Source organism: Onychomys torridus, chromosome 11, assembly GCF_903995425.1.
Source record: "Onychomys torridus chromosome 11, mOncTor1.1, whole genome shotgun sequence".
Taxonomy (NCBI): Eukaryota; Metazoa; Chordata; class Mammalia; order Rodentia; family Cricetidae; genus Onychomys; species Onychomys torridus.
The window spans coordinates 74,023,190-74,049,982 of record NC_050453.1 but is presented as its reverse complement, the minus strand read 5'-3'; the positions used below and the strand labels follow the sequence as shown (position 1 = coordinate 74,049,982).

Below are 26,793 nucleotides of genomic sequence, written 5' to 3'. Positions count from 1 at the left end.
GGAGAGGGGGCTCAGAGGTTGGGAGCACTGGCTGCTCTTCCAGAGGATCTGGGCTCAATTTCCAGCACCGATATGGTGGCTCACAACTGTCTGTAACTACAGTTCCAGGGGATATGACACCCTCACACAGATATGAATACAGACAAAACACCAATACACGTAAACTAAAATGAAATAAAATAAAATAATTTTTTTTTTTTTGGTTTTTCGAGACAGGGTTTCTCTGTAGCTTTGGAGCCTGTCCTAGACTAGCTCTGTAGACCAGGCTGGCCTTGAACTCACAGAGATACACCTGCCTCTGCCTCCCAAGTGCTGGGATTACAGGCGTGTGTCACCACCGCCAGGCTTAAAATATTTTTTAAAAAAAGAAAAAAAAAAAAAGAAAGAAAGAAGAAAGGTGCTTACCACCAACCTTGGCTACCTGAGTTCAGTTCCTGGGACCCATGTGGTGCCAGTAGAAAACGGAATCCCACGACTGTCTTCTGGTCTCCACATGTGTTCTACACCACAAGCATGTGGATGGACTCACATATACACACAAATTAAGTTCAGTAAAAATACATTTTAAGGGGGCTGGAGAGATGGCTCATAGGTTAAGAGCACCGACTTACTGCTCTTCCAGAGGTCCTGAGTTCAATTCCCAGCAACCACATGGTGGCTCACAACCATCTGTAATGAGATCTGGTGCCCTCTTCTGTATACATAATAAATTAATAAGTCTTTAAAAATTTTTTTAAAAATGCATTTTAAAACACAATGACTTTGGGGCTGGAGAGATGGCTTAGAGGTTAAGAACACTGGCTGTCCTTCCAGAGGTCCTGAGTTCAATTCCCAGCAACCACATGGTGGCTCACAACCATCTGTAATGAGATCTGGTGCCCTCTTCTGACCTGTATGCCGAACACTCACTGTATACATAATAAATAAATAAATCTTAAAACACACACACACACACACACACACACACACACACACACACACACAATGACTTCTATCATACTAAGAAATATGTTTCCCTTTAAAGAGTTCTAAGTGCTTTTTATAAATCAAGTTGGCTTTCAAACATAAGGATTATTTTTTAGCAGGCCAAAGGAAGTTTGAGAAGTTGCACGCCATGATCAGTCAGGTCAGTAAGCGGTTCTGGTGAACCGGTTTGCTACCTGCTTCCGTCTGGGCTTCTATCGGCAGCTTCCACAGGGCAGGGATTTCTTCTGCAATGCCCCAGGGAAGAGGCGTGAAAACGGCTTTGTTCCTCTGGGGTTGCGCCCCTGTGACTGTGGCTGAAGCGTTCTTTCCACTTCCCCTTGCCCTGGGACTCATGACAGATTAGCAGCCAGGATGCTAAATCCACAAAGCAGAAAATACATTGGGCTTCTGCGCTGTGTTTCTACTTTGATCTTCGGTTTTCATTAAGCAATTAATCACATCTGCTCCAGGGGCTGAACCTTCCTGGTTGTTTCAGTCCTAAAGACTTTATCCAATTATGAAGGAATCTGCGGTGCCAAACTTTTGCCTTGGAAAGTCAGCATTCACCCTGCCCAAAAAAATAGTATGTTGAATTACTGTTTTAATGTTTAAATTAAAAACAAAAAACAAAAGTGTGTGTATGTGCGCACACACATGTGTATGTGTGCATGCATGTGGAGGCCAGAGGTCGGCCTTGATTGTGGTTCCTCAGGAGCCTACCCATCATGTTTTTTTAAAGAAAGGATCTCTTGCTTGTACCTGGAGTGCTCTGATTCAGCCAGACTGGCTGGCCCCAGGTATCCACATGCTTCTGGCCCCCAGTATTGGGATTGCAAATGTGTGCCATACCACCAGGTTCTCCTCCCCCTCCCCCCCCCCCCCCTCCTCCTTTTTCCCAACACCAGAGTTCCTCTGTGTAACAACCCTGGCTGTCCTGGAACTTGCTCTGTAGACCAGGCTGGCCTAGAAGTCACATAAATCCAAGCAATTAGCCCAGCTAACACCAAGCATTTTAACGTGGATTCCAGGCACTGAACTCAGGTCCTCGTGATTGTGTGGTGACTGACTTACTGAGCATCTCTCCATAGTCTCACTGGCTTTCATCCTGTGATCTTCCAGGACTTTGGCCTTGAGGATGACTACAGCCTGTCTATATTGGATGGTGAAGAAGGAGCCCCCAGGGGTGAAGACTGGCTACGCAGAACGGAAGGTAACTGCTTCCATCCATGACTTGTTCCTAAAGATAGTACTGATGTCTGGTTCTCCCAGAATTTCAGAAGTGTGTGGTGCAACTTGAAAACACAGCCACACTGGGCAGTGGTGGCTCACACTTTTAATCCCAGCACTGGGAAACAGAGGCAGACAGAGCTCTGTGAGTTTGAGGCCAGCCTGGTCTACAGAGTGAGTTCTAGGACAGGCTCCAAAGCAACACAGAGAAACACTGTTTGGAAAAACCAAAGAGAGAAAGAGAGAGAGAGAGAGAGAGAGAGAGAGAGAGAGAGAGAGAGAGAGAGAGAGAAAGGAAGAAAGAAAGAAAGAAAGAAAGAAAGGAAGGAAGGAAGGAAGGAAGGAAGAAAGAAAGAAAGAAAGAAAGAAAGAAAGAAAGAAAGAAAGAAAGAAGGAAAGAAAGAAAGAAAGAAAGAAAGTAAAAGAAAGAAGAAAAGAAAGAGCCAGGCGGTGGTGGCACATGCCTTTAATCCCAGCACTCCGGAGGCAGAGCCAGGCAGATCTTTGTGAGTTTGAGGCCAGCCTGGGCTACCAAGTGAGTTCTAGGAAAGGCGCAAAGCTACACAGAGAAACTCTGTCTTGAAAGACCAATAATAATAATAATAATAATAATAATAATAATAATAATGAACATCATCAAACCTGGAAAAATGGATTAAAATAAATGAACTCTGGTCCCCCTTGGAAGAGTTCTGTGCTCAAAGTGCCTTTGACTTTTCAAAAATATAATTTATTTAATTATTATTTTATGTGCATTGCAGTGAGGGTGTCATATCCCTTGGAACTGGAATTACAGACAGTTCTGAACTGCCATGTGGGTGCTGGGAATTGAACCCAGGTCCTTTGGAAAGTCAGCCAGTGCTCTTAACCCCTGAGCCATCTCTCCAGCCCCAGCCTGTGGCTTTCATAAATTTTAAAGCCAAATTCTCAGAAGCCCAACATTTCCTGAAACACCTTTGGTGGAGGTGTGATGTTAAATGTCTTATTTATTCATTTCGATTTTGGGACACCTTGCTATTTGAAATGCTGGTTTATTTTCAGATGGATTTGTAATGTTTTTGGTTTCCATACAGGCGATGTAAGATTTCTCCATTCTCTCCACCAAACTTTTAAACCTTAATAAGTCAAAGAATCAATGATCTCTCTGACAAAATTTCTCCTCACAGTTGATCAATTTCAGTTAATATAGATGGTCTGTGAGACAAGTATCATCATTTACACTTACAGTGGACAGAGTTGTCTCCACCCAGGGCACTGTTCAAAGACTGTCCTTTCATATCTGAAAGGTTTTAAAATTTTTAAATTCCATTTTAATTGTGTGTGTGTGTATGTGTGTGGATACACACCTATGTCAGCCCATATATGGAGGTCAAAGGACAACTTGCCAGAGTCAGTCAGTCAGTCCGCCATGTGGGTCCCAAACATTAAACTTAGCTCATTGAACATGGTTTCAGATTCTAAGCCATCCCACCCTGCATCTGGAAATTATCCTAAAACCAACCTTGATATTGTGACATGACATTGTCATCTCCCAAAATTTACACTCGACAATAGTGCTCTTGTAGCTACACACACACACACACACACACACACACACACACACACACACACACATACACACACACACATGTTCATGATATTTTAATCAAGTATATAATTTGATGTTGGGCTACAGTCACTGCCCTCCATCGCTACACAGGGCCAAGGGCTGGAGAGGGGCTACACCCTACACAACATGTCATATGATGGAGAAAATGGCTAAATTATAGAGTAAGTTAACACTTACTCTATAACCATTCAGAATAGACTTATCACTTGGTGGTGGTGGCACACACCTTTAATCCCAGCACTCGGAAGGCAGAGGTGGGTGGATCACTGTGAGTTCAAGGCCAGCCTGGTCTACAGAGTGAGTTCCGGGACATTCAGAGCTGTTACACAGAGAAACCCCCTCCCTCCCCCCAAAATGGACTTATCTAAATAGACTGTTCTTCCTCATCCATGGGGAGTTCTTGCCTTCCTCTCTTCTTGTCATGACTTTTTACAGGTGTCGAGATTATAGTGACATTTCCACCAGATCCTCCCCAAGAGACAAGCCAAGAAGATTTGAAAGAAATCAAGTAAGGAAAATCTTCCCAGGTACTGGATTGTAATTTAAGCAGAAGATAAGACAGTTGTGTGGCAATAGATACTATGAAGAGGGGCTGGATAATAAACAGATATTATAGGTGATGTCTGTTGTAATGATGGAGCTCAGGTTGAAGGAACACTTGCTGCGCAAGCATGAGGATCAGAGATCAAATCCCCAGCATCCATGTAAAAAGCTTGGCATGGGTGTATGTGTACCTATAACCTCAGCACTGTGGGAAGCAGAGACAGGAGGATTGCTGGGACTTGTTGCTGCCAGCCTCACTTCGGGTTTAGTGAAAGCCCTTGTCTTGAGGGAATAAGGAAAGAAGGTTAGGGTAAGACACCCAGTGCCCTCCATTGGCCTCCACATCAGTGCACACAGAGTAGTATAACACACACACACACACACACACACACACACACACACACACACACACGTTATAGAAACGGGCTTGTCTTAGTTAGGGTTTCTATTGCTATGAAGAGACACCATGACCACAGCAACTCTTATAAAGGAAAACATTTAATTGGGGCTACCTTATCGTTTCAGAGGTTGTTAGTCCATTATCATCATGGTGGGTGGCACACAGGCAGATATGGTGCTGGAGAAGGAGCTGAGAGTTCTACATTTTGATTTGCAGGCAACAAAAAGTGAACTATCTCATGGGGCGTGGCTTTGGCATATATGACACCTCAAAGCCTGCCTCCACAGTGGCACACTTCCTCCATCAAGGCCACACCTCCTAATAGTGCCACTCCCTATAGGCCAAGCATTCAAACACATGAATCTATGGAGGCCATACCTATTCAAACCACAAGACCATAGGTCTGATTTAACCCCAGGGCCATGGCATATCTACAGTGCTCCAGAAAAATGGGTTCCCAAATGTGGTTCTGTAGACCCATGACCAGGATAAGATAATGTTAATACAAAACATGAGTGTAAACACAGAAAAGTTGTAATTTGATAACACAATTTATATGTTAATCAGATGATGAAAAAACTGGAGCCCATTTTCCTGCATGGTTTTTTTTTTTTTTTTTTTTTTTTTTTTTTTTTTTTCATTCTGCACTAGTTTTCATTATAGTTGACACAGTTATCACTCTGCAAAGAACTGGAAGGTTTTAAGGCGGGTCCTTCCAGCACTAGAATTCAGGAGCCAGAGGTAGGAAGATGGCTACAAGCTTAAGATCAGCCTGGTTTATATATCAAGTTCCAGGCCAGCCAGCACTGTTGGGAAATTTCCTTGCCTGGGTAGATACAAACAGTGTCTACCTTCTCTTTATAAGGCTCCCACAACAAACAAACTGAAGTATAACTCTACAAGAGTTCAGGGAGTTTACTTACAGAGCAAGGGTGAGGGACTTACAGGAGCATGGGAACCCAGAGCAGCCACACTGAAAAGTCTTCAAGCAGTGTAGATGCTGGCCTCCCCATAGTCAGGTAGCTAGAGCCCTCTGTAGTTAGCCTTCCCCAGCTTTTATACCTCTCCTGAGATCCCATGCAATCAGGGCAGAATGGCATCCAAATGGTCAGAGGATTAGCTGAACTGTCAAGTGAGGCTCCAGGACCCTCCTAGTAAACTGGCTAGTGATGATCTCACGAGCAGGCACAGCCAATCTGATGAAAACGGAGGCTGTTTTGCTTGGAAGGTAACACTACAACAGACTCCGGCTCTCTCAAAGAACCAAACAACGGAGCTGCTGCGGATGCAGCTCAGTAGGCAGGGTGCTTTCCTAGCTTATACCAAGCCCCGAGTTTGTTCCCCAGCTCTGCATAAATCAGAAATGGTGCTGTGTGCCTGTAATCCCAACACCTGGAAGGTGGAGGCAGGAGGTTTAGAAGTTCGATGCCATCCTTGGCTACATAGCTAGTTTGGGACTAGCTTGTATTACGTGAGACCCTGTCTCAAAAAGTAAAATAAAGTCATAAAATAACTAACAAGAATGGAAACTGCTTTCCCTCTGCAGACAGTTCGGGAGGACTGGGCTGGCTGATTTACTCCTTTAGACACAGTGTGCAGCCCCTGTCCCGGCCCTTTGTCTCTGATGTTTGTGTTCCTAGAAACAGGGACTAAGGGAAGAGAGTGGATTATGACTGAATCCAGAGGCAGGGCTGGCAGGGGCAGGCCAGAGCCTGAAGGGACCTTGTCCTGTTAGGACTCCACACCGCAGCTCAGCCAGACCACTTGGGAACTCATTTTCTAACTTCCCAGTGTGGTCAGACTGACCTGAGAAGTGCAGATCTGGGAGATAAGGGGAATGTACCAGTCAGTTTTCTGTAGCAGACAAACTATTCACGATAACAAACAAAGGGGAACTTGTTTGGGTTTCAGAGGCTCGTCCCAGCACCGTTGCTTTGGTTTTGTGGGGGTTTTGACTCTTGACCAGGCAGCAGCACACCATGGAGGAGAGCTACTTCCTTCAAGGTGGCCACAAAGAGGCCAGGGCAGTGGTGGGAGTCCCCAAACTCCCTTCAAGGGCATCTTGCCAATGAATGAATTTCTTTTTGTTAGACACCAACTCCTCCAACACCATCATATGGTAGGGACCGAACTTTTAACACAGAGGGACCATCAAGATCCAAACTATGCCAGCAGATGAGTTTTTCTCTGTCTCTCCCCTCTCAGTCAGGTGACGTCAGTGCATCAGGAGTGGGGACAGGTGCATCCTGTCTCTCCACCGAATGCAGTGGAGATGGTGGGTCTCCTTCTGAAGAGGGAAGGAAGTTCTGAGGAGCTCTGTGGTGCAGATGTGGCCCTCTTACCATCAAGACCTGGTTTAGACCCAGGTACTGCTACGCCTGCAGCCAGGGACGGGGTTCCTCATGACCCGAGAGTGCAGCAAAGGACTTCTGAAGGTGAGCCAAGCATTTGTTTATGTATTTAAAGTTTCCATACGAGAGAGTCTGTTCTGTGGTAACCACATTCCCCCCACCATCTCCTGCTCTCCCTTTTCTCATCTCTTCCTGTTAGTCCCCTTTGTACCTATATGATTTTACTTATCTGTTTATGTGATATAGACATACATGATTTTATGTATATCTATAAAAAACCTAGAAACCACAAATAAAAGGAAACATATTAAGTTGAGCATTTAATTATACAGTGGTGCTGGAGAGAGAATTTAGTCAGTAAAGTGCTTGCAAGCACAAGGATCTGAGTTCCATACCCCAGAACCCATGTTGTTGTTGGTTTTTTTTTTTTTTTTTTTTTTTTTGTTGTTGTTGTTGTTTTTAAAGCCAAAAGCCATGCCTTTTATCCCAGCACTTGGGAGGCAGACAGATCTCTGTGAGTTCGAGGCCAGCCTGGTCTCCAAAGCAAGTTCCAGGAAAGGCGCAAAGCAAAGCTACACAACGAAACCCTGTCTCAAAAAAACCAAAACCAAAACAAAACAAAACAAAAACAAAACCAAAAACAAATATGCTCACACATGCTTGTCATCACAACCCAGAGGTGGCTGATTCAGGAGGATCTCTGGGGCTCCCTGGCCAGCCAGCCTAGCCAACTTGACAAGTTCCAGGCCAGTGAGAGGTCTTGTTTCAAAAAACAAGGTCATTGGTGTGTAAATGTTTGTGTGTGTCCTCTGATGTCTACAAGCGCATCATGGAATAAGGATGCCTTTATGGTGCGCACACACATGCACACGCATACATGACAGTGCACACACACACACACACACACACACACACACACGTATACAAATGAAGAAGAAGGGATGCATTATATGTATGTTTCAGGGAAGAGTATTGGGGAGGGAAAAAAAGCCAGTGTAGGAGCTGGGCATGTGACTCAGTTGGTAGAGTGCTTGCCTAGCATGCATGAAGCCTGGGTTTGGTTCCCAGTACTGAACTGGGCATAACACATACCTGTAATCCGAACACTCAAGGTCATTCTTGGCTACCTAGGGAGTTCAAGGCCAGCCCAGCTGAGACCAGGTCTCAAAAACAAATGAACCAAACAAACCAACCTACAACGATAATCCCTCCTGGTGGCTTTGGCCTGAGGTTTTCTGGAAACATTCCATACCACTATGGACACTGCACAGGGAAAAACATACTTTGAAACCCTTCCCCACATACCTTAGCATCTACATGGCTCCATCCACAGACTTTTTACTCTACTACTAAGAACATCCGATTCTTGTTTGTTTGTTTTTTTTTATAGAATTTCCTACTTCTGACATGAGATACAGTAGCCGGAGAATCGAGGTAAGATTAATTCCAGCATTTTGACTTAATTAAAAACCACCAACAAGCTCTATCAAGCTATTTGATGTCAACTCCTTAGCAACAGTAGTGTGGAGGAAAATTAAGAAATGACTATTTTGCCGGGCAGTGGTGGCACACGCCTTTAATCCCAGCACTTGGGAGGCAGAGGCAGGCGGATCTCCATGAGTTCGAGGCTAGCCTGGGCTACAGAGTGAGTTCCAGGAAAGGCGCAAAGCTACACAGAGAAACCCTGTCTCAAAAAGCAAAAAAAAAAAAAAAAAAACCAAAAAAAAAAAAAAAACCCAAAGAAAAAGAAAAGAAAAGACTATTTTATGGGGAAGGCAACTATTCACAAGAGTATTGGCCCGCCGCGCTCTGTAGGTTGCTTCTCTGGGCAGTTTCCCCTGCTGAGATGAACAGGTCTTGTAGCATTAAGGGGTTCCTGCAGATATTGCCACTGGCAGGAAAGCAGACCAAGGAGAGGTAAGAATGAAAGCTGGGGACACTGGGTCAGGTCACCCAGGGACTGACCCTGCGGTCTATTTTCCTTACACAGTTAAACATAGTAGAACTTGTGGCCAGTTGCCTTTACAACGAGAAGGAATGGTATTGGCTGCTATGCAGAGCTCAGAGCTCAGACCTAGAGAAGGATCTGTGATAAGCATAAGAATGGATTCTGTCACTGGAGGGTGCAAAATTCAGGGCACCTCTTTCATAGGGATGTGTTCTTTTCCCTTGAGAGACAAAGCTCAGGATTAGGGAGGGCCTACACAAAGCTCAGGAAAGTGGGGGATTCAGGAAGGCTGGCTCATAGAACAGTGAGTGGCCACCAGGTAGAAAGGACACTTTTCTCTCTGGCATCCCAGGTGACCGAGGCGTCACCCATTTTCTTCCATTGAAGAAAACAGGCCCACATGATGATTGACAGTCCTGGTTTCTCCATTCTTCCATTGAAGAAAACAGGCCCACATGATTGACAGTCCTGGTTTCTCCATTGTTCCATTGAAGAAAACAGGCCCACATGATGATTGACAGTCCTGGTTTCTCCAACGCTACTTCTAAGCTGTGCTTCCTGCCTCTTAGTTTTCTTTCACTCTTTTTGTTTGTCTGTTTCTTTGTTTGTTTATATATTTAACTTTTTAAGACAGGGTCTCACTATGTGGCACTGGCTGGCCTCAAACTCACAGAGATCCAGCTCCTCCTGCCTCTGCCTCCTGAGTGTTGAAGGGGTGTGGGGGTCACCATACCACTCAACCTCGCATTTGTTCAAATCCCAGATAATTCTTTGCTGTCTGCCTCCTGCCCCCATGGTGGAGAGTTTTTCCTGCTTCTGTAATTTAAAGGGAAAGCTTCCGGAAAGATTTTTGTCATTACTCAGTTTTCTCAGTTCTCCTGGCCTTCAGTGTCCTAGGACACATAGACATGCCTGTGCACACCTGTACGCCAGCACGTGAGTGATACCTGTGCACACTTGTGCATCAGCACATGAGAAATAACTGGGCACACCTGTGCATCAGCATGTGAGAGATACCTGTGCACACCTGTGTATCACACAGGAGAGATAACCGTGCATCCCTGTGCATCATCATGAGAGATACCTGTGTACACTTGTGCATCAGCATGTGAGAGATACCTGCTTGTATAACTGTGCATCAGCATGTGAGAGTGCTTTGGAAAGGGACTTCCTAACACTGGGAGACTCCTCCTTATTTCTCTCTCTCTCTTTTGTGTGTGTGTTTATGTATGTTTGCGTGTGTGCGCGCGTGCGCGTGTGCACGCACACATAGGTGTTCATGTGGCCAGAGGTCAATCTCAGGTGTTGTTTCCCAGGCACTCTCCACCTTGATTTTTGAGATAAGGTCTCTCACTGGCCAATTATACTAGACTCATCAGCCAGCAAACTTCCGGGCTCTGTTTCACCCCCAACACTGGGATTTCAAACTTGTTCCGCCATGCCTGGCTTCTTAAGTGTGGGGTCTGGGGACTGAACTCAGGTGTTTGTACTTGCAACTCAGGCACCTTACGACTGAGCCATCTCCTCATTCTTTATTTCCTAATTTTGAGAAATGGGGTGGGGGGATTCAGGCAATAAAATTGAGGGGAATATATATGCGTCACCTAACACCCGAATTTCTGATATTTGGGTCTTTTTCCTACCTGCCTACACCTAGATGGCAACTGAAAACTGAAGTTTTAGCTCTCAATGACTATGAACAATTCATGTCTATAAATAATCTGATAGAATTAGGGGTGGGGTTTGTATACATGAGAAAATGCCGCAAAGAAAAGAACCCCACTCCACCCCCCCCACCCCTCCACCCCGGCTTGAGGACTTTATAGCTTAGCAGGCCCAACATGGAATGCTATACTTTGCATTACACTGCCCCCTAGAGGTTAGTACTAATTAAAATTAGCTGAGTTTGAAATAGTTTGGAGGGCAAAGGAGAAGTCTGGAGATGGCTTAGTACTTGTCCCTCTTGAGGACCTGGGCTCAGATTTTATTATACATATGATAGTCTGTAAGTCCAGTTCCAGGTGATCCAACAGACATCCTCTGGGCACGCACATGGTACAGATGCACACACGCAGGCAAAGCGGTCATTCATACGCATTAGATAATTCTTTCTTTCTTTTTTTTAAAAAGCGATTGGGGTTGTTCTTTTTTTGTTTGTTTAGGGATTGTCATTCAGTTCAGACTGTCCTCACACTTGCTATGTGGCTGAGGATTACCTTAAACTCCTGATCCTTTGGCTCCACTCCCAGAGTCCTGGGGTCACAGGCATGCACTAGCACATCCAGTTTGTGGATTGCTGGGGATTTCCAGAGCTTTGTACATTCTGGGAAAACACTAGCAACTGAGCAGCCTACCCAGCTCGTAGGGTTGCTAATTTTCCAAGTCTGAAGCTGTTCCCAACTAAACAATTCGGCAAAGCAATGAGGAGCATTCTGTTCCACAAACCCTGAGTTCATCAGTCATGGAAGGCCCACTGACGTACGTGGGACAAGTTTAAAGTGATCTCAAGAGGGTTTCAAAACATTTAGTCAATCATTTGGAAACTAAAAAGAAAAGAGAAAGAAAATGTTTTTCACCTTAAAACTTAGCATTTAAGCTGGTGTGGTGCCATATACCTTTTAATCCCAGCACTTGGAAAGCAGGAGCAGGTAATCTCTGAGTTAGAGGCTAGCCTGGTCTACAGAGTGAGTTCCAGGACAGCCAGGCTACACAGAGAAACTGTCTCAAAAAACCAAAACCAAACCAAAATAACAAACAAATAAATTATATATATGTATATATATAAAACCATGAGTCTTGACATACAAATTTTAGCTTTGATTTTTTGTTTTGTTTTGTTTTTGTTTTGTTTTTTGAGACAGGGTTTCTCTGTGTAGCTTTGTGCCTTTCCTGGAACTCGCTCTGTAGACCAGGCTGGCCTCGAACTCACAAAGGTCCACCTGCCTCTGCCTCCCGAGTGCTGGGATTAAAGGCGTGCACCACCACTTCCCGGCAGCTTTGATTTTTTTTTTTTTAATTGACAAAAATGACAAATTTGTCTGCGCACCGTGTGGCTGCTTGGTGCCTGTGGAAGCCAGAAGATGGTGTCAGGTCCCCTGGGACTAGAATTATAGACTGTAAGCCACTGTGGATACTGCCCTAGAAGAACAGCCAGCACTCAGACTCTGAGCCGTCTTTCCAGTCCCCTAATTTTAGCTTTAAAAAAGGATTAACTTTGTTATTTTAAATTATGTTTACATATATATGTCTGTGTATATATGCTGTGTGCATATAAATGCCTGAGGAGGCTAGAGGCATCAGGTTCCCTAGAACTGGATTTACAGGCATCTGTGAGCCACTCAACATGGATGCAGAAGAACCAAACTTAAGTCCTCTGCAAGAGTAATCCTTACTGTTAACTTCTGAGCCATCTTTAAGCCCCTAATTATATCTTTTAAAAGAGTCGCTGAATCTTGGTTTTGAAAAAGTACTAAGAATGATATTTTAATTTTATGTTGTTTTTTCCCCTCATTTTTGCTATTGGAGATCCAACCTAGGGTTTCATGTATGCTAAGTATATACTATACCACTGAGTCAAGTCCCAAGTTTTGAGATTTATTTATTTATTTGGTTTTTTGAGACGGTCTCTCTGTGTAGCTTTGCGCTTTTCCTGGAACTCACTCTGTAGCCCAGGCTGGCCTCGAACTCACAGAGATCCACCTGTCTCTGCTGGGATTAAAGGCGTGTGCCACCAACGCCCGGCGAGATTTATTTTTTAAGACATTTGTTTTTAATTTGCTTGCATGTGTGTATGTGCGCGCGTGCATGTGTGTGTGTGTGTGTGTGTGTGTGTGTGTGTGTGTGTGTGTGAGAGAGAGAGAGAGAGAGAGAGAGAGAGAGAGAGAGAGAGAGAGGGGGACTAAGTCCATATAGAAATCAGAGGACAACTTGGGGGAGTCAGCTCTCTCCTTCCATCATGTGGGTCCCAGGAATCAGACTTAGGTCATTAGACTTGGTGGCAGGCACCTTTACCCAACGAGCCATCTTGCTGGTCCTGATTTAGGTTTTATTTTATTTCTGCATGTATTATTTATTTGGTTTTTTAAATTTATTGGCAAGTACTTTATCCCAGGCTGTATATAGTCTATGACCTTACCCTTCTCTGGTTCCTCTGCCTCCACCTCCCCAGTACGGGGTTATAGATGTCCACTAGGTGCGCTGCTTATATAATGCTGGAGATCAAACCAGGGCTTCATGCATACCAGACAAGCACTTTACTAACTGAGCTCCATCCCCAGTGCCAGATTTTGGTTTTAAAAACTATGATCTTTCTGGTCTGTTGATGTATTGATGTAGCTGGATGTAGAGATTTGCCCAGTATGCACAGGCCCTAGGTTTGATACCCAACTCTGAAAAAAAAATGTGATCTTTAGGGTGGCTTTATACTTTAAAAAGGCTTTCCATAAGTGAGTATTACAACCTTTTGATTTAAGCCAGGTGGTGGCTCATGCCTTTAATCCCAGCACTCAGCAGGCAGAGGCAGGCGGATCTCTGTGAGTTTGAGGCCAGCCTGGTCTATAGAGTGAGTTCCAGGACAGCCTTAGCTACACAGAGAAACCCTGTCTCGAAACAACAACAACAACAACAAAAACAAAAAACAAAAAACAAAAACAAAAACAAAAACAAAACAAACAAACAAAAAAACAAACTAAACCAAACAAAAAAGAACTTTCTGACTTTAAACCAGTGAATGTGGTACTGAGGTATTTTTCTGCATTCACTGTTTTCTTTCCCTCTTCAGATTCCTCTGCCACCACCATCACTCTTGCCCATGAGATCTTGTGTCTTCAATATGGAAAAAAGTCACAAGTTCTCAACACATGGGGAGAGAAAAGTCCTAAGCCTCATCCCCTCGGTACCTAAGCCCTTGGAGCCTCTTAGCCTATCAGCTGAGTTTAGTTCATCAAGGAACCATCCAGGACTCACATGGAAAGGACCAGCGGAACAGACCCTCAGGGCTTCTGACAGCGCCATTTGGTCTAGAAACATGTGCTCTTTCCGGAAGGTGAACCATCCCAGAAGACAGCGGGGAGTGGCGGAGAGTTGGTGGTCCCAGGAAATGGAAGGATGGGACAAAACTGGAACCTGTGGCTTTGAAGAAGGGCCATCCGTGGTTTCCTGTGGGAGTGTTGAAGAAGGCAGCATTCCCACAGAGAGGGAAAGGGGCAGTGAGTGCCAGGGAAAAGGGGAGAAGAACTCCCAATATCTTTCATTAAGAAAAAAAGAGGGTTCAACAGTCAGAGTGTGTGGGGAACAAGATTCTGAAGTGTACACCATGCTCAGCAAGCTGCAGGAAGCCTCGGATGCAGAAATAACCCTAGTTGAGGAAAAAGAGATCAGAAATGAGAAAGTTTCCAATTCTAAAAGCAATTCTTTACCCAAAGCTGGAGCAATGGAACCACACACTGTGTTAGAAGAGCTCAGCATTCTCAAGAAGGCATCCAGTGTGGACTCCGATGGCTCTACTGGAGAGCTCCCAGAAAGTGAGAGAGACACAGAACAGAACAAGATCCTATCAGTAGAGGAACCAAGCAAACCAGAAACAAATGGAATGGTGGCTCTGACCCAAATCACATTCCCTGGAGAAGGAAGACCCAAGGAGCCAGCTATAGCCAAAGCCAACCTCCAGAAGAGAAAGCCCTTAGAGCAGAACAGCAACAGCCTCAACATGCTTGCTCAACAAGAACAGGACAAACTCCAGGCAAATACTCATAGAGCCAAGTTGGATTCAAGGATCAGGGCAAGAAACAGACCACCTCCTACTCTCACGGTTTCCATTCAAGCTTCCACTAAACCCGACCGGCAGAAGAGCAGCATAAAAACTCAAGTGTTCCCTGCTTTGGAACTTATGGACCCTAGACCTCATCCTTCCCCCAAGTTTCAAAGAAGAGTGCCTCTGGCAGAAAAGAAGAAATCAGTGCATCAGACCCAGAAAACTAAAAAGCAAGCATTTCCTCGAATCTGTAAGAATTCAGGTATAAAAAAGCCATGTGTTCCCCTCTCGGTTGAAACAACAGATCCAAGACAGCATTTCCTGGACTTGAAGTATAGTGACATGTTCAAAGAAATCAATTCAACCTCCAATGGACCAGGGATCTATGAGATGTTTGGAACTCCTATTTACAGTCACATTCGTGAGGCAGAAAGGTATGAACACAGACATCACCGGGAAATACGCACAGCTCCACTGGGCCGATGCGTCACCAGCAAATGTCAGTCTCCCCAAGGCGACAGAAGCAGCAATAGCCGAACGAGACTTCTTCAGAAGAGGCCACATGTTAAACCCCCAAAGCCTCCACTTGGTCTCAAGCAAAAGCACAGAGGGTTAATTTCCAAAGAAAAGGGTTGCAAGGCTATGGGTAGCCACACGGAAGTTGGTGTTTCAGAACCAGATTGGAGGATGAAATCTTCAAGAAACGGTTTTCTGTCTCCCAAGGATGAAGTTCCGCTCACAAACTTGACACTGATCCCTGAGCAATCCTCCAAACAGAAAGAAGCCCCTCCTGTCCCCGATCTATCTATTGTTGAAGAAATCTTCACGGAGGAGTGTGCAGATGACAGTGACATACTTACCCAAAGCCTTGGAGATTTGAAAGACCTTGAAGAACTGCACCGCCAGACTCTGCCTGACCCTTCAGAAAACAGCTGGGCTGTGCTCAGCGACAAAGGTTCAGGCAAGCATCATGTGTCACCAGAAAAGCAGGATGGAGAACCTCTTGACAAAGCAAATGCTGGCCAGATGTCCATAGATTACCTAGAATTTGATAGCCTTTCAGATAAGTCTAAAACGCTGGTGAGCTTTTCAAGTTTCTCTTTCCATGAGAACCCAGAAAGTGTACCTTCCCCGACAGAACAACACTGGACACGTTCTTTGGATCAGGACAGCCTAGAAAATAACTCTGTCACATATCAAACATTTGGAAAGCTTTCTCAGGAAATCTCAGACCCGGTAAAGAAGGAAGAATTGACGGATGAGTTGCTAGGCTGTCTAGTTGAAGAACTATTAGCACTTGATGAGACAGATAACAGCTCTTGCCAAATAATGACAAACGAGGCAGATGCCGAAAACCTGAACCTTGTCTTCAGCAGGAGAGGTAATACCATCGAAGAGCTGGACAGAGAGACTACAAATGTCAAACTACAGGTTGGTCTGAGCAGAATCAGAGATGCAGTGTAGTGGAAAGGACAATGTGATTCAAAACCCTTATTTTAATTACGTGTGTGTGTGTGTGTGTGTGTGTGTGTGTGCGCGCGCGACATGACATATGTGTAGAAGTCAGAGGATACTTTTGGGTAACCTCTCCTCTCCTTCCGTCATTTCAGCTCCTGGGATCAAATTTTGACCGTCAGGCTTAAAGCCTCCTTCTACTGAGTCAGTGGTTCCCAACCTTCTGAATGCTGTGACCCCCAACCATAACATTATTTTGTTGCTTCTTCATAACTATCATTTTGATACTGTCTGTCCTGGAACTCTCTCTGTAGACCAGACTGGCCTCGAACTCACAGAGATCCACTTGGCTCTGCCTCCCCAGTGCTGGGATTAAAGGTGTGTGCCACCATCTCCACACTTAGGCTTTTCTTCTTTATGACAAGGTCTCTTGTAGCCCAGGCTGGCCTTGAACTTATTATGTAGCTGAGGATAACCTTGAACTTCTTTTTCTTTTAAAATTAATTTATTTATTTTACATCCCAACTGCAGTTTCCCCTCTCTCCACCTCCACTCCTCCAGAATCCACTCAACCGTTCTGTTCAGAAAGGGGCAGGCCTCCCATGGGCATCAACAGAGCATGGCATATCAAATTGCCATAAAACTAAGCGCCTCCCCTTGTATTTAGGCTGGGCAAGGCAATCCAGTGTGAGGTTCCCAAGAGGCAGCCAAGCGTTAGGGACAGCCCCCGTCCCCATGGTTGGGAGTCCGACAAGTGGACTAAACTACAACTGTCACATCCGTGCAGAGGACTTCGGTTGGTCCCAGGTGGGCTTCCAGACCTTGAACTTCTAATCATCCTGCTTCTGCCTGGTTTGTGTGATGCTGGGGATGGAAGCCAGGGCTTTGTGAATGCTAAGCAGGCACTCTACCTGCTGAGCCAAATCTCCAGGTCTCGTTGTGGTCTTATTTCTGGAATTTAGCTAGTTTGACTCTCTGCCTTGGGATCACCTGGGGGAAATTAACACAACGAAACTATTTATTTAAGTAGGTGAGTATTTTCTCCAATGATGACATTTTCAATCAATGGCAGATAATTTCCAATGATCACCAGATAGTTACAGGCAAAGTTGACAGTCAGCTCTAGAGCCTCACAATTGCTTAACAAACAAAACAAACAAACAAGCAACTGAAACTTCTTTATGTTTGAAGTAAGTTTATGATTTTTGTATTGGACCATCTATACTTATAGCTACCTTAGGTGGCACACAGGTGTGGTGGGCTGCATGCAGGTGTGGTAGGTTGCATATAAGTGTCCTGGGCTGCATAGGGGTGTGGTGGGCTGCATGCAAGTGTGGTGGGCTGCACACAGGTGTCCTGGGCTGCACACAGGTGCGGTAAGCTGCATGGTGTCCTGCACTGCACACAGGTGTCCTGGGATGCACTCAGAAGTGGTGGGCTGCACGAAGTTGCTCTGGGCTGCACACAGGTGTCCTGGGCTTCATGCAGGTGTGGTAAGCTGCATGTAAGTGTCCCGGGCTGCATAGGGGTGTGATGGGCTGCATGCAGGTGTCCTGGGCTGCACACAGGTGTCCTGGGCTGCACTCAGGTGTCCCGGGCTTGATGTGGTGACACCCCATTTGTAGTCACAGCACTTGGGGCATAATCACAGTAAGGTCAGAAGTTTGAGGCCATCCTTGGTTACATAGTAAGTTGGAGGACAGCCTGGCTGCTTGATACCTTGTCTCAAAAAAGGAGGAGGAGGAAGAGGAGACAGATCTCTTGTGTTCTCAATTCCCCACAACAAATCAGAGTTTAGTGATAATTTTTTTCTCATTATTCCAGAGGTGTATTAATGGATTCAGGATATATGACAAGGAGGAAAACTTTCTTAACTCAAATGAAAAGACACTTTCTGACAAGAGTCTAAAACACGAAGAGGCTATATTCTGGACCAAGGGTGAGATCCTTGGGAGAGGAGCGTACGGCACAGTAAGTCCACTTTGAACCCCAAAACCAGAGCTGCCCCGCTATCCTTTTTCCTACTCCCTGTACTTAGAACGGTTTCAGCTGGAAGCCACAGACAAACCCGAACTTGCTTCAGGGGGAATGTGTTTCTTTCTTTATGTATTTGAAAGGTGTGGAGTTGATTTGATGTTTTTAGAGGCTTAACCATTTCCTCAAGGTGGACTGTCTCACAGGCTCTTCCTCTCAGGCAGTGACCCATCCACTTCCAGCCTCTCTTCATTCCAAGTTCTGCCCTGCGTTACCTATCGTTCTCATTGCTTCCACAAGATGCCTGACAGAAGCAGCCTAAGGAAGCAATGACTCATTGTGGCTCACAGTTTGAGGGCACGTCCATCATGATAGGGAAGTCGAGGCAGCAGGATGGGGAGGCAGCTGCTCACAGGGCACCCAGCCAGGAAGCAGAGAGATGGATGCTGGTGCTCAGCCCACTTTCTCTTTTTATTCACTCCAGAACCCCAGCCTATGGGATGGTTCCAACCACGTTAAGGGGGGGCTTTCCCACTGTAGTTAACCTAATGTAGAAATGCCCTCACAGACATGCCCAGATGTGTGTCTCCTCCACCGATCTAGATTCTGTCAAGTTGACTGTCAATTCTAACCATCATCGTAAGCCCATTGGGAAAGAAATCTCTCCCTCCAGTGGCTTAACATAGCACTGGAAACAGGGAGACTTATCACACAGGGACAAACTCAAATGCTATTCTTTGTGTTTGGAGACTTGCATAAATGACCCCCTAAAGTTTTGGTGGTCTAAAGAGTATTGGATAGACAGGTGAAGAACAGACTAACCTTAAGGCAGATCTGTGGAGTCTCTAGCTGGGGACACTTCAGGAATCCACAAGAAGAGGAGACCAACACCCTAGAGCACATTACTGGGTGGCTAGAAGGACCTGCTTCTTTCTCTGCTAGAGAGCTTTATTCTGACTTAGCCCCGGGGCATTCTTTTGTTGAGGTGCTCTCCCAGACCAGCATCTGATATTCTCATCAGAGAAATAGGTGATGCAAATGTTCTATCAGTTTTATAGATAAGGAAAACTAATAAAAGATCATACATGGCAGGCTGGAGGGATGGCTCTGTAAAGTGTTTGCCGTGCAAGCACGAGGACCCGAGTTTGATCCCCAGTGCTGTGACAGAAACTGGGTGCTTTTGCTATACCATGCACCTACAATCTCAGCACAGCAGAGGAAGAGACAGGAGGGTTCCCAGGGCTCAATAGCTAACCTAATTGGGGAGCTCTATGGTTAAAGAGAGACTTTGTGTCTATAAATAAGTAAATAAGTAAATAAGTAAATAAGTAAATAAATAAATAAATAAATAAATAAATAAATAAATAAGTAAGTAAGACAATTGAGTGAGATACCAGATGTCAACCCCTACCTTCAATTTGCACACACAGCTACACACAAACATCTGACTCCTGCTAGTTGGAGTGAGACACACTGTAACCCTAGCATGCAGGAGAAAAAGGAAGAAGGATCAGGAGTTAAGGCTATCTTCAGCTACAAAGTGAGTTTGAGGCATCCTAAGCTACGTAAGACATGGTCCTCAAAAACACAAGAGAAGGAGTGGAGAGATGGCTCATCAGTTAAAAGCATACCCTGCTCTTCTAGAGGACTTGAGTTCCATTCCCTGCAACTATCCACACAGGCAGCTCATAATCACCTGTAACTCCAGTTCGAGGTGACCCAATACCCTCTTCTGTCTATACACACAAAGAGATACATATAAATAAGATACACACGTAATTACATAAATAAAAATAAAAAGACAATTTTTTTTCCAGATAGGGTCTCACTGTGTAGCCCTGGCTGACCTGCAACTTAAACCAGGTTGTCCCTGAACTGACTGAGAGTTTCCTGCTTTGGTCTCCCATGGGCTGAGATACAGGCATGTGCCAAGGTGTCCGGTTTTTTAAGAAGCAAGCCAAGTAAGAAAAACAAAACAAAACAAAACAACAACAACAAAAAACCAAACTTACCTAAAAATGCATGTCTGGAGGGGATGATGAATCAGTTTTATTGATTCAATCATGTGACTATAAATCAACATGCCACCTGTTCATCATACTGGCTCATCGACATCTCGAATGTAGAGTTGGCTTAACTATGTATCATTCAGCTGGGGATGGGTTGGCTTAGAGGAGAGAAAGTGTTTGGGAAGTGAAGGGCAAGGCACTTCTGAACACAATGCTTTGTCATAAATTTAATAATATGTATTGGCCTATTTGTAGGTTTACTGCGGGCTTACCAGCCTAGGGCAGCTCATAGCCGTAAAGCAGGTGGCCTTGGACACTTCTGATAAATTTGCTACTGAGAAAGAGTACCGGAAACTGCAGGAAGAAGTGGATTTGCTGAAGGCACTGAAACATGTAAACATCGTGGCTTATCTGGGGACATGTCTGGAGGAGAACACAGTGAGCATATTCATGGAATTTGTCCCTGGTGGCTCCATCTCTAGTATTATAAACCGCTTCGGGCCCCTGCCTGAGACGGTGTTCTGTAAATACACAAGGCAGATCCTGCAAGGTGTAGCTTATCTCCACGAGAACTGTGTGGTCCACCGAGACATCAAAGGAAACAATGTCATGCTCATGCCAACTGGAACAATAAAGCTGATTGACTTCGGCTGTGCCAAGCGTTTGGCCTGGGCAGGCTTAAATGGTACCCACAGTGACATGCTGAAGTCCATGCGTGGGACACCATACTGGATGGCCCCTGAGGTCATCAATGAATCTGGCTATGGAAGGAAATCAGATATATGGAGCATCGGCTGTACCGTGTTTGAGATGGCCACTGGGAAGCCCCCTCTGGCTTCCATGGACAAGATGGCAGCCATGTTTTACATTGGAGCCCACAGAGGCCTAATGCCTCCTCTACCTGACCGATTCTCGGAATCCGCTGCAGACTTTGTGCGCCTGTGCCTGACCAGGTAAGAAAGTCAAAGAAGGGAGAAGATACCTAGAGACTAGAAGTGGCTATTCCCTTCACAACATGTGGCCTATTCAGAGTTCTGTATCAGGGCTGGGGATGTATCCAAGTTGGCAGAGTGCTTGCCCTGGATTCAATCCCAGCATCACATACACTGGGCATGCTGGATGCCTGTAGCCTCAGCACTCAGGATGTGGAGGTAGAAGGATCAGAAGTTCAAGGTCAGCGTGGGATACATGAAAGCCTGTCTCAACAAAAAACAGACACAACCAGATGGTATAAATACCTACTTTTAAAGATCTTAAACTATGAATTCTTTTTTTTTTTTTTTTTTTTTTTTTTTTTTTTTAGATAGGGTTTCTTTGTAGCCCTGGCTATTCTGCAATTCACATTGTAGACCAGGCTGGTTTTTGAACTCACAGAGATCCACAATCTTCTTCCTGAGTGTTGTGATTACTGAGGCACGTGCTACCACTGCCCAGTGAGTTTTTTTTTTTTTAAGCTAGATATTTATTTAATTCTTCCAATGAGTCAGGTTTTAAATTTTTCTTAAAAAGTTGAAACAAGGTCTCATGTAGCCCAAGATGGTTTCAAGCTCTACAAATTCATGCTTAACCAAGAATAGCCTTGAATTTCTCATCTTGGATTATGGGTGAGCACCAGGCCCAATTTGTACAGTGCTAGGAACTTGTATGTTAGATAAGCACATAGCCCCAGTCTATAGGTATTGTTAATTCTCGCTTGCTTGAGATTACAGCTAAAAACTGGAGTTGAAGCTCCAGCCAGTCCACTGGACACTCAGAAGTTGTGCCTCCATCTTTATTTTAATTTGAGTAATTAATATTAATTGATTGTGTTTATCCCATGTGTGGATGCCTGAGGAGACTGGAAGAGGGCATCAGGTCTCCTGGTATTGGAGTGACAGGTAGTTGTGAGTCACCCAACATGGGTACCAGGAACTGAACTACAGACCTTCGCAAGAGCAGTAAGAGCTGGTCATCGCTGAACTGAACTCAGACTCAAGCACATCTTGGTAGTGGTCATGTGATGACTGTGTGCTGCTTCTAATGTGTTTTCTCCCTCTTAGGGACCAGCACGAGAGACCTTCTGCTCTCCAGCTCTTGAAGCACTCCTTCCTGAAGAGAAGCCAGTGAGCATGTACCAACTCCCCATGCTAGACCCCACCCCCACTCCTCGATCTGCTGTGGGGAATGATGGTTAAGGGACTTATTTTCCTATTGTAAATTCCACCTAGCCCAATTTAACCAGATCCTGCAGCATTATTGGAAAATTTTAGTTAGATACTAGCCTTAAACTTCAGGCATGATTATCTGTGTGCATGAGAAGAAAATTTTCATAATTGGAAAACACACACACACACACACACACACACACACACACACACACACACCACAACTCCTATTCCAGTGTTTACAATTTTGATCATCCAAGAGCTCTCTCTACTGCTTTATATAATTTTATTTTTTTTGAGACAGGGTCTCACCACATAGCCCTGGCTGTCCTAGAACTCACTCTGTAGACCAGGTTGGCATCAAACTCACAGAGATCTGCCTGCCTCTACGTTGGAGTGCTGGGATTAAAGGCATGCGCCACCACGGCCCGGCAATTCCAAATTCTTGGGATCCATTGTTCCAGGAGTCAGTCTGGTGGCTAAAGTATGGTGTGTGTGTGTGTGTGTGTGTGTGTGTGTGTGTGTGTGTGTGTGTGTGTATTTCTGCCAGGTTGGTTACACCGTCACAGTCAGCAATCCCTAGGACCTCTCACCCATCTCCCCCACTCCCTCCAGACTTCTTTTGCAAGAATTAAGTCATGAGTGGCTGAGGAGGTAATTCGGTGGTTAAAATGCTTGCTGCACAAGCTTGAGTGACTGAATTTCATTCCCACGCCCACACTGAAAATCACTGGGGAGGAGCTGTAGGGTCGGCTCAGCAGAGTTCATAACATATGTTACTCTTGCAAAGGATCTGGGTGCAGTTCCTAGCACCCATAGTAGGTGGCTCACAACTACCTGAAACTCCAGTTTCAGGGCATCTGACATCGTTTTCTGGCCCCTGGACACCTGCACTCACACAGTGTACACACATACCCAGGGGCACATAGAAAATAAATTAAAAAAAAAAATCACCAGGGAGGTGGAGACAGGAGGACCCGAGGGGCTGGTGAGCCAGGTCCAGTGAGAGACCCTGCCTCAAAAAACAAAGGAGACAGCAACAGGGGAAGGCACTGAATGTCAACCTCTGATTTACACATGTACACACACATAAGCACAGACACACACAAATAAATAAGCAAATTATCAGGCAAAATGTGTGTGATTTATTTTATTTTAAACTATTTAAAGAAAGTAAGCCAGGTGTGGTGGCTCACACTTTTAATCCCAGCACTCCAAGGTAGAGGCAGGCAGATCTCTGTGAGTTCGAGGCCAGCCTGGTCTACAGAGTGAGTTCCAGGAAAGGCGCAAAGCTAAACAGAGAAACCCTGTCTCGAAAAAACAAACAAACAAAAATAAGAATTTGGAATTTCCCCAGGAATTTGATGCTAACCTCCGATTCTAGAAACCTTAGGTGTGTAACAGGAAGAGTTGAGGGCCTTGTATTCATTCTTTCTGTCCCTGAATGCAGATGTTTTCAAGAAGCTGGGCAGCTGCTTACAGATCTTCACTGTTAAGCCTGCCTGCTTTTCTGAGTTTTAAAAATCTAACTTTTGGGCTGTAGAGACAGCTCAGAACTAAAGAGCACTCAGCACCCAGGTCAGGTGGTTCACAGCTACCTAAAACTTTCGAGCTTCAGGTGACCTGGCACCTCCTTCCAGCCTCTGCAAATGGTTAAACCCACCCCCCACCCCTGAGACAGGGTTTCTCGATGTAGTTTTGGCGCCTATCCTGGATCTCGCTCTGTAGTCCAGACTGGCCTCCAATTCACAGAGATCCACCTGCCTCTGCCTCCCGAGTGCTGGGATTAAAGGTGTGCGCCACCACCACCCGGCTAAACTTTTTCACTTTTACAAGTGAATTTAGGTTTCAGTTCTCTGAGAGGGGCTAACAGTTATCTCTCCCAATAAAAGGGCATTTATCAACAAATTACAAACAGGGATGAGGGAGAGGGCATGAACAAGGCCCAAGTCAGCCCCACAGTGTCTCAAGGACAAAAATTGCAGTTAAAAGCCCAAGAGGTCAGAGAAGTAGCTGAGACTTAAAACTGTCTTTCTTACCCTTAGCTGTCACTGTAGTCCTTCCCCTCAGAAAGAGACCTACTTCCTGTGTGTCTGTCCTTTTATTGATTTTTCTGTTTTTCCTTCTCATTGGTTGTAAATCCCACCACATGACTTCCTCATCAAAAAATATCACCATATCCCAGTGTTTGGGAGTCAGCTCTTTTCCACTTTGTTGAGGCTCTATATACCACAGGCTTGCTGGCCCAGGAGCATCCACTTCTTACATTAAGTGTGGGGTGATGGCATATGCCTTTAATGCAGGCATTCTGGGAGGCAGAAGCTGTTTGAGGCCAGCCTGGTCTCTAGAGCAAGTTCCAGGACAGCCAGGGTTACACAGAAAAACCCTCTCGAAAAACCAAACCAAATCAAACGTAGGTTTGGGGGACAAACTCAACGTCCTCATGAGCACTTCCTGGAGCCTTTTCTGGCCTCAAGTTCTAAGAAGCCCATAGTCATCAATTATAACTTATGCTCTCATGTACTATGTACATTTCTCAGTGGCTAAACCAGGATGTCACAAAGAGAGGTTCCAGGGCTTAAAATGTTAAGGTGCAGGTCTCTCCACAGACCTCTTACCTTTCCTATGAGGCCACAGGACAGCCAGGGCCAGAAAAATGCTGTCTGGAAGAACCAAAACCAAACAGTTTCTGTGTTAGTGATGCTCCACAGACCGCTTCAGTGAGCGCTGTTCCTTTCTGTTGACAGCACATTCCCTAATTCGGAAAAGTGGTTAAAGTCACCGTGAAGAAAGGCCAGTGACAGGGATCAGGTGGACAGGCTCCCAAAGGTAGTTCTCTGACCTTCACAAGGGCATGGTGGCACTTATCCCCCCCCCCCCCAAAACCAAACCAAACCACACCACTACTACTTTTAGGCTTAACACAGATTTTAGAGGAAACAAACTTCCCAATTCTACTTTATTAAAATTATGACTAACTCTCATTTTCTTTTAAGTAGAAAGTACTAGAAACTGGTGGAGAGGAATTGGGAGCAGTTAAGAAGTGTTTCAAAAGCAGAGTAAATCTGGTGTTGTGTGCTTTTATGTAGTTGCAGCACTTGGGAAATGCCAAGAGCAGCTCAAGGCCAGTTTCAGCTTCGTAGTGAGTTCAAGGCCAGCCAGTCTTGGACCTTGCTTGTAAAAGAACAGAGTACAAAACCCAGTCCTTTACCCATAGCAATCACTGTCAGTTTGAGGCTGACGCTAGTGTAGAGAACCCGATTCCAGTTAAACGCCTTCCTGGGTGATTTCTAAGGCACTTGGATGAATGAAAGCAAATTATATCACAGCGAACTTCCAGGAACTGATATTTTGGATTCACATTAACACATTACAGCCGTGGATTTGGTTGTCAGTAAACAAACTTTATTAGTAATTCCTTATGTAATGAGAAGCTGAAATTCAACGGCTAATTCATGCCATTATACACATTTTCTTGTTTCATTCAATTATCCACAAGGGGTTTGAACGCTCAAATTCCACTGTCCATAACAAATTGGTACTGCAGGGAAGTTTTCCTAATCAAGGGAAGCTATCACTACTGAGCTAATCAAGTCACACAAACTATTAAATGAACCTGTCAGTTGGAGGATTTTATGTGAGGCTTTCTTTCAAAACTTGGAAACAAAGGGAAGCTACACAGTTCACAGGACTGACTTTTCAGATTATTGAATTGCAGTGAATGGACAATGAGAACAGAATTGCAGAATGCCCATGCAATCTTGGGCATGCCAGCACACCTCAAGTGTATGCCAGGCAGGAAGATGGTGAAGTATAGACCAGGAGAGGGGACTCACAGAGAGCCAAGAGCTGGCTGGGTACAATTCAAAACTGGAATAACAAAGGAACATACTCGGAGCATGTCAGTACCACCAAGATCACCAACAATGAAGACAGGTGTTTCCAACAAGTGCCTGACTTGGGTTCCATCTGACTGTACAACAGAAGTGCCTGCATTCTGAGCACACACCCTAGTATCAATAGTCTCAACAGGGAGTACTGAGGAAAACGAACACATTCATGTCTCAACTGCCTATCTTCAACCAACAGGCACAGGAGAGTTGAACTCAGTCCACTCCTAGTGGGCTTTGATGACTCTTTCTGTGTAAATGTGGTGAGTGGATCCTACCACTGCCCGAGAGGCTCCTGAGGGGAAACTGCTGAATCAAGTGAAATACCAAGTCAAAGGTCTTTAGTTACCAAGTTCCCAGATTTTTTTCTCAGCAAAGAAACCCTCAGAATCTTCAGGCAAATTAAGTCCACTTTTGAAGTCCTTTTTTGCTTAGATAAGATTGGGAATAACTTAAACACCAAGGCAGGAGAATGGATTGATTTAAAGCCAGCCTGTATCCTTGCTACAGAGTAAGACTGTCTCA

At 44.9% G+C, this 26,793-nt stretch overlaps 1 protein-coding gene across 1 annotated transcript in view; it reads left to right on the top strand.

Annotated features, from left to right (window-relative positions):
• Positions 1–22,691, top strand: part of Map3k19 (mitogen-activated protein kinase kinase kinase 19) — a 42,432-nt gene extending 19,741 nt beyond the window's left edge. Inside the window, exons 7-14 of the mRNA XM_036201843.1 lie at positions 2,086–2,176; positions 4,238–4,310; positions 6,951–7,180; positions 8,487–8,530; positions 13,825–16,227; positions 18,076–18,222; positions 20,490–21,187; positions 22,274–22,691. Of these exons, the coding sequence (XP_036057736.1) occupies positions 2,086–2,176; positions 4,238–4,310; positions 6,951–7,180; positions 8,487–8,530; positions 13,825–16,227; positions 18,076–18,222; positions 20,490–21,187; positions 22,274–22,340 (3,753 nt within the window). The 3' untranslated portion in view covers positions 22,341–22,691. The remainder of the gene's footprint in view (positions 1–2,085; positions 2,177–4,237; positions 4,311–6,950; positions 7,181–8,486; positions 8,531–13,824; positions 16,228–18,075; positions 18,223–20,489; positions 21,188–22,273) is intronic.
• The last annotated feature ends 4,102 nt before the right edge of the window (positions 22,692–26,793 follow it).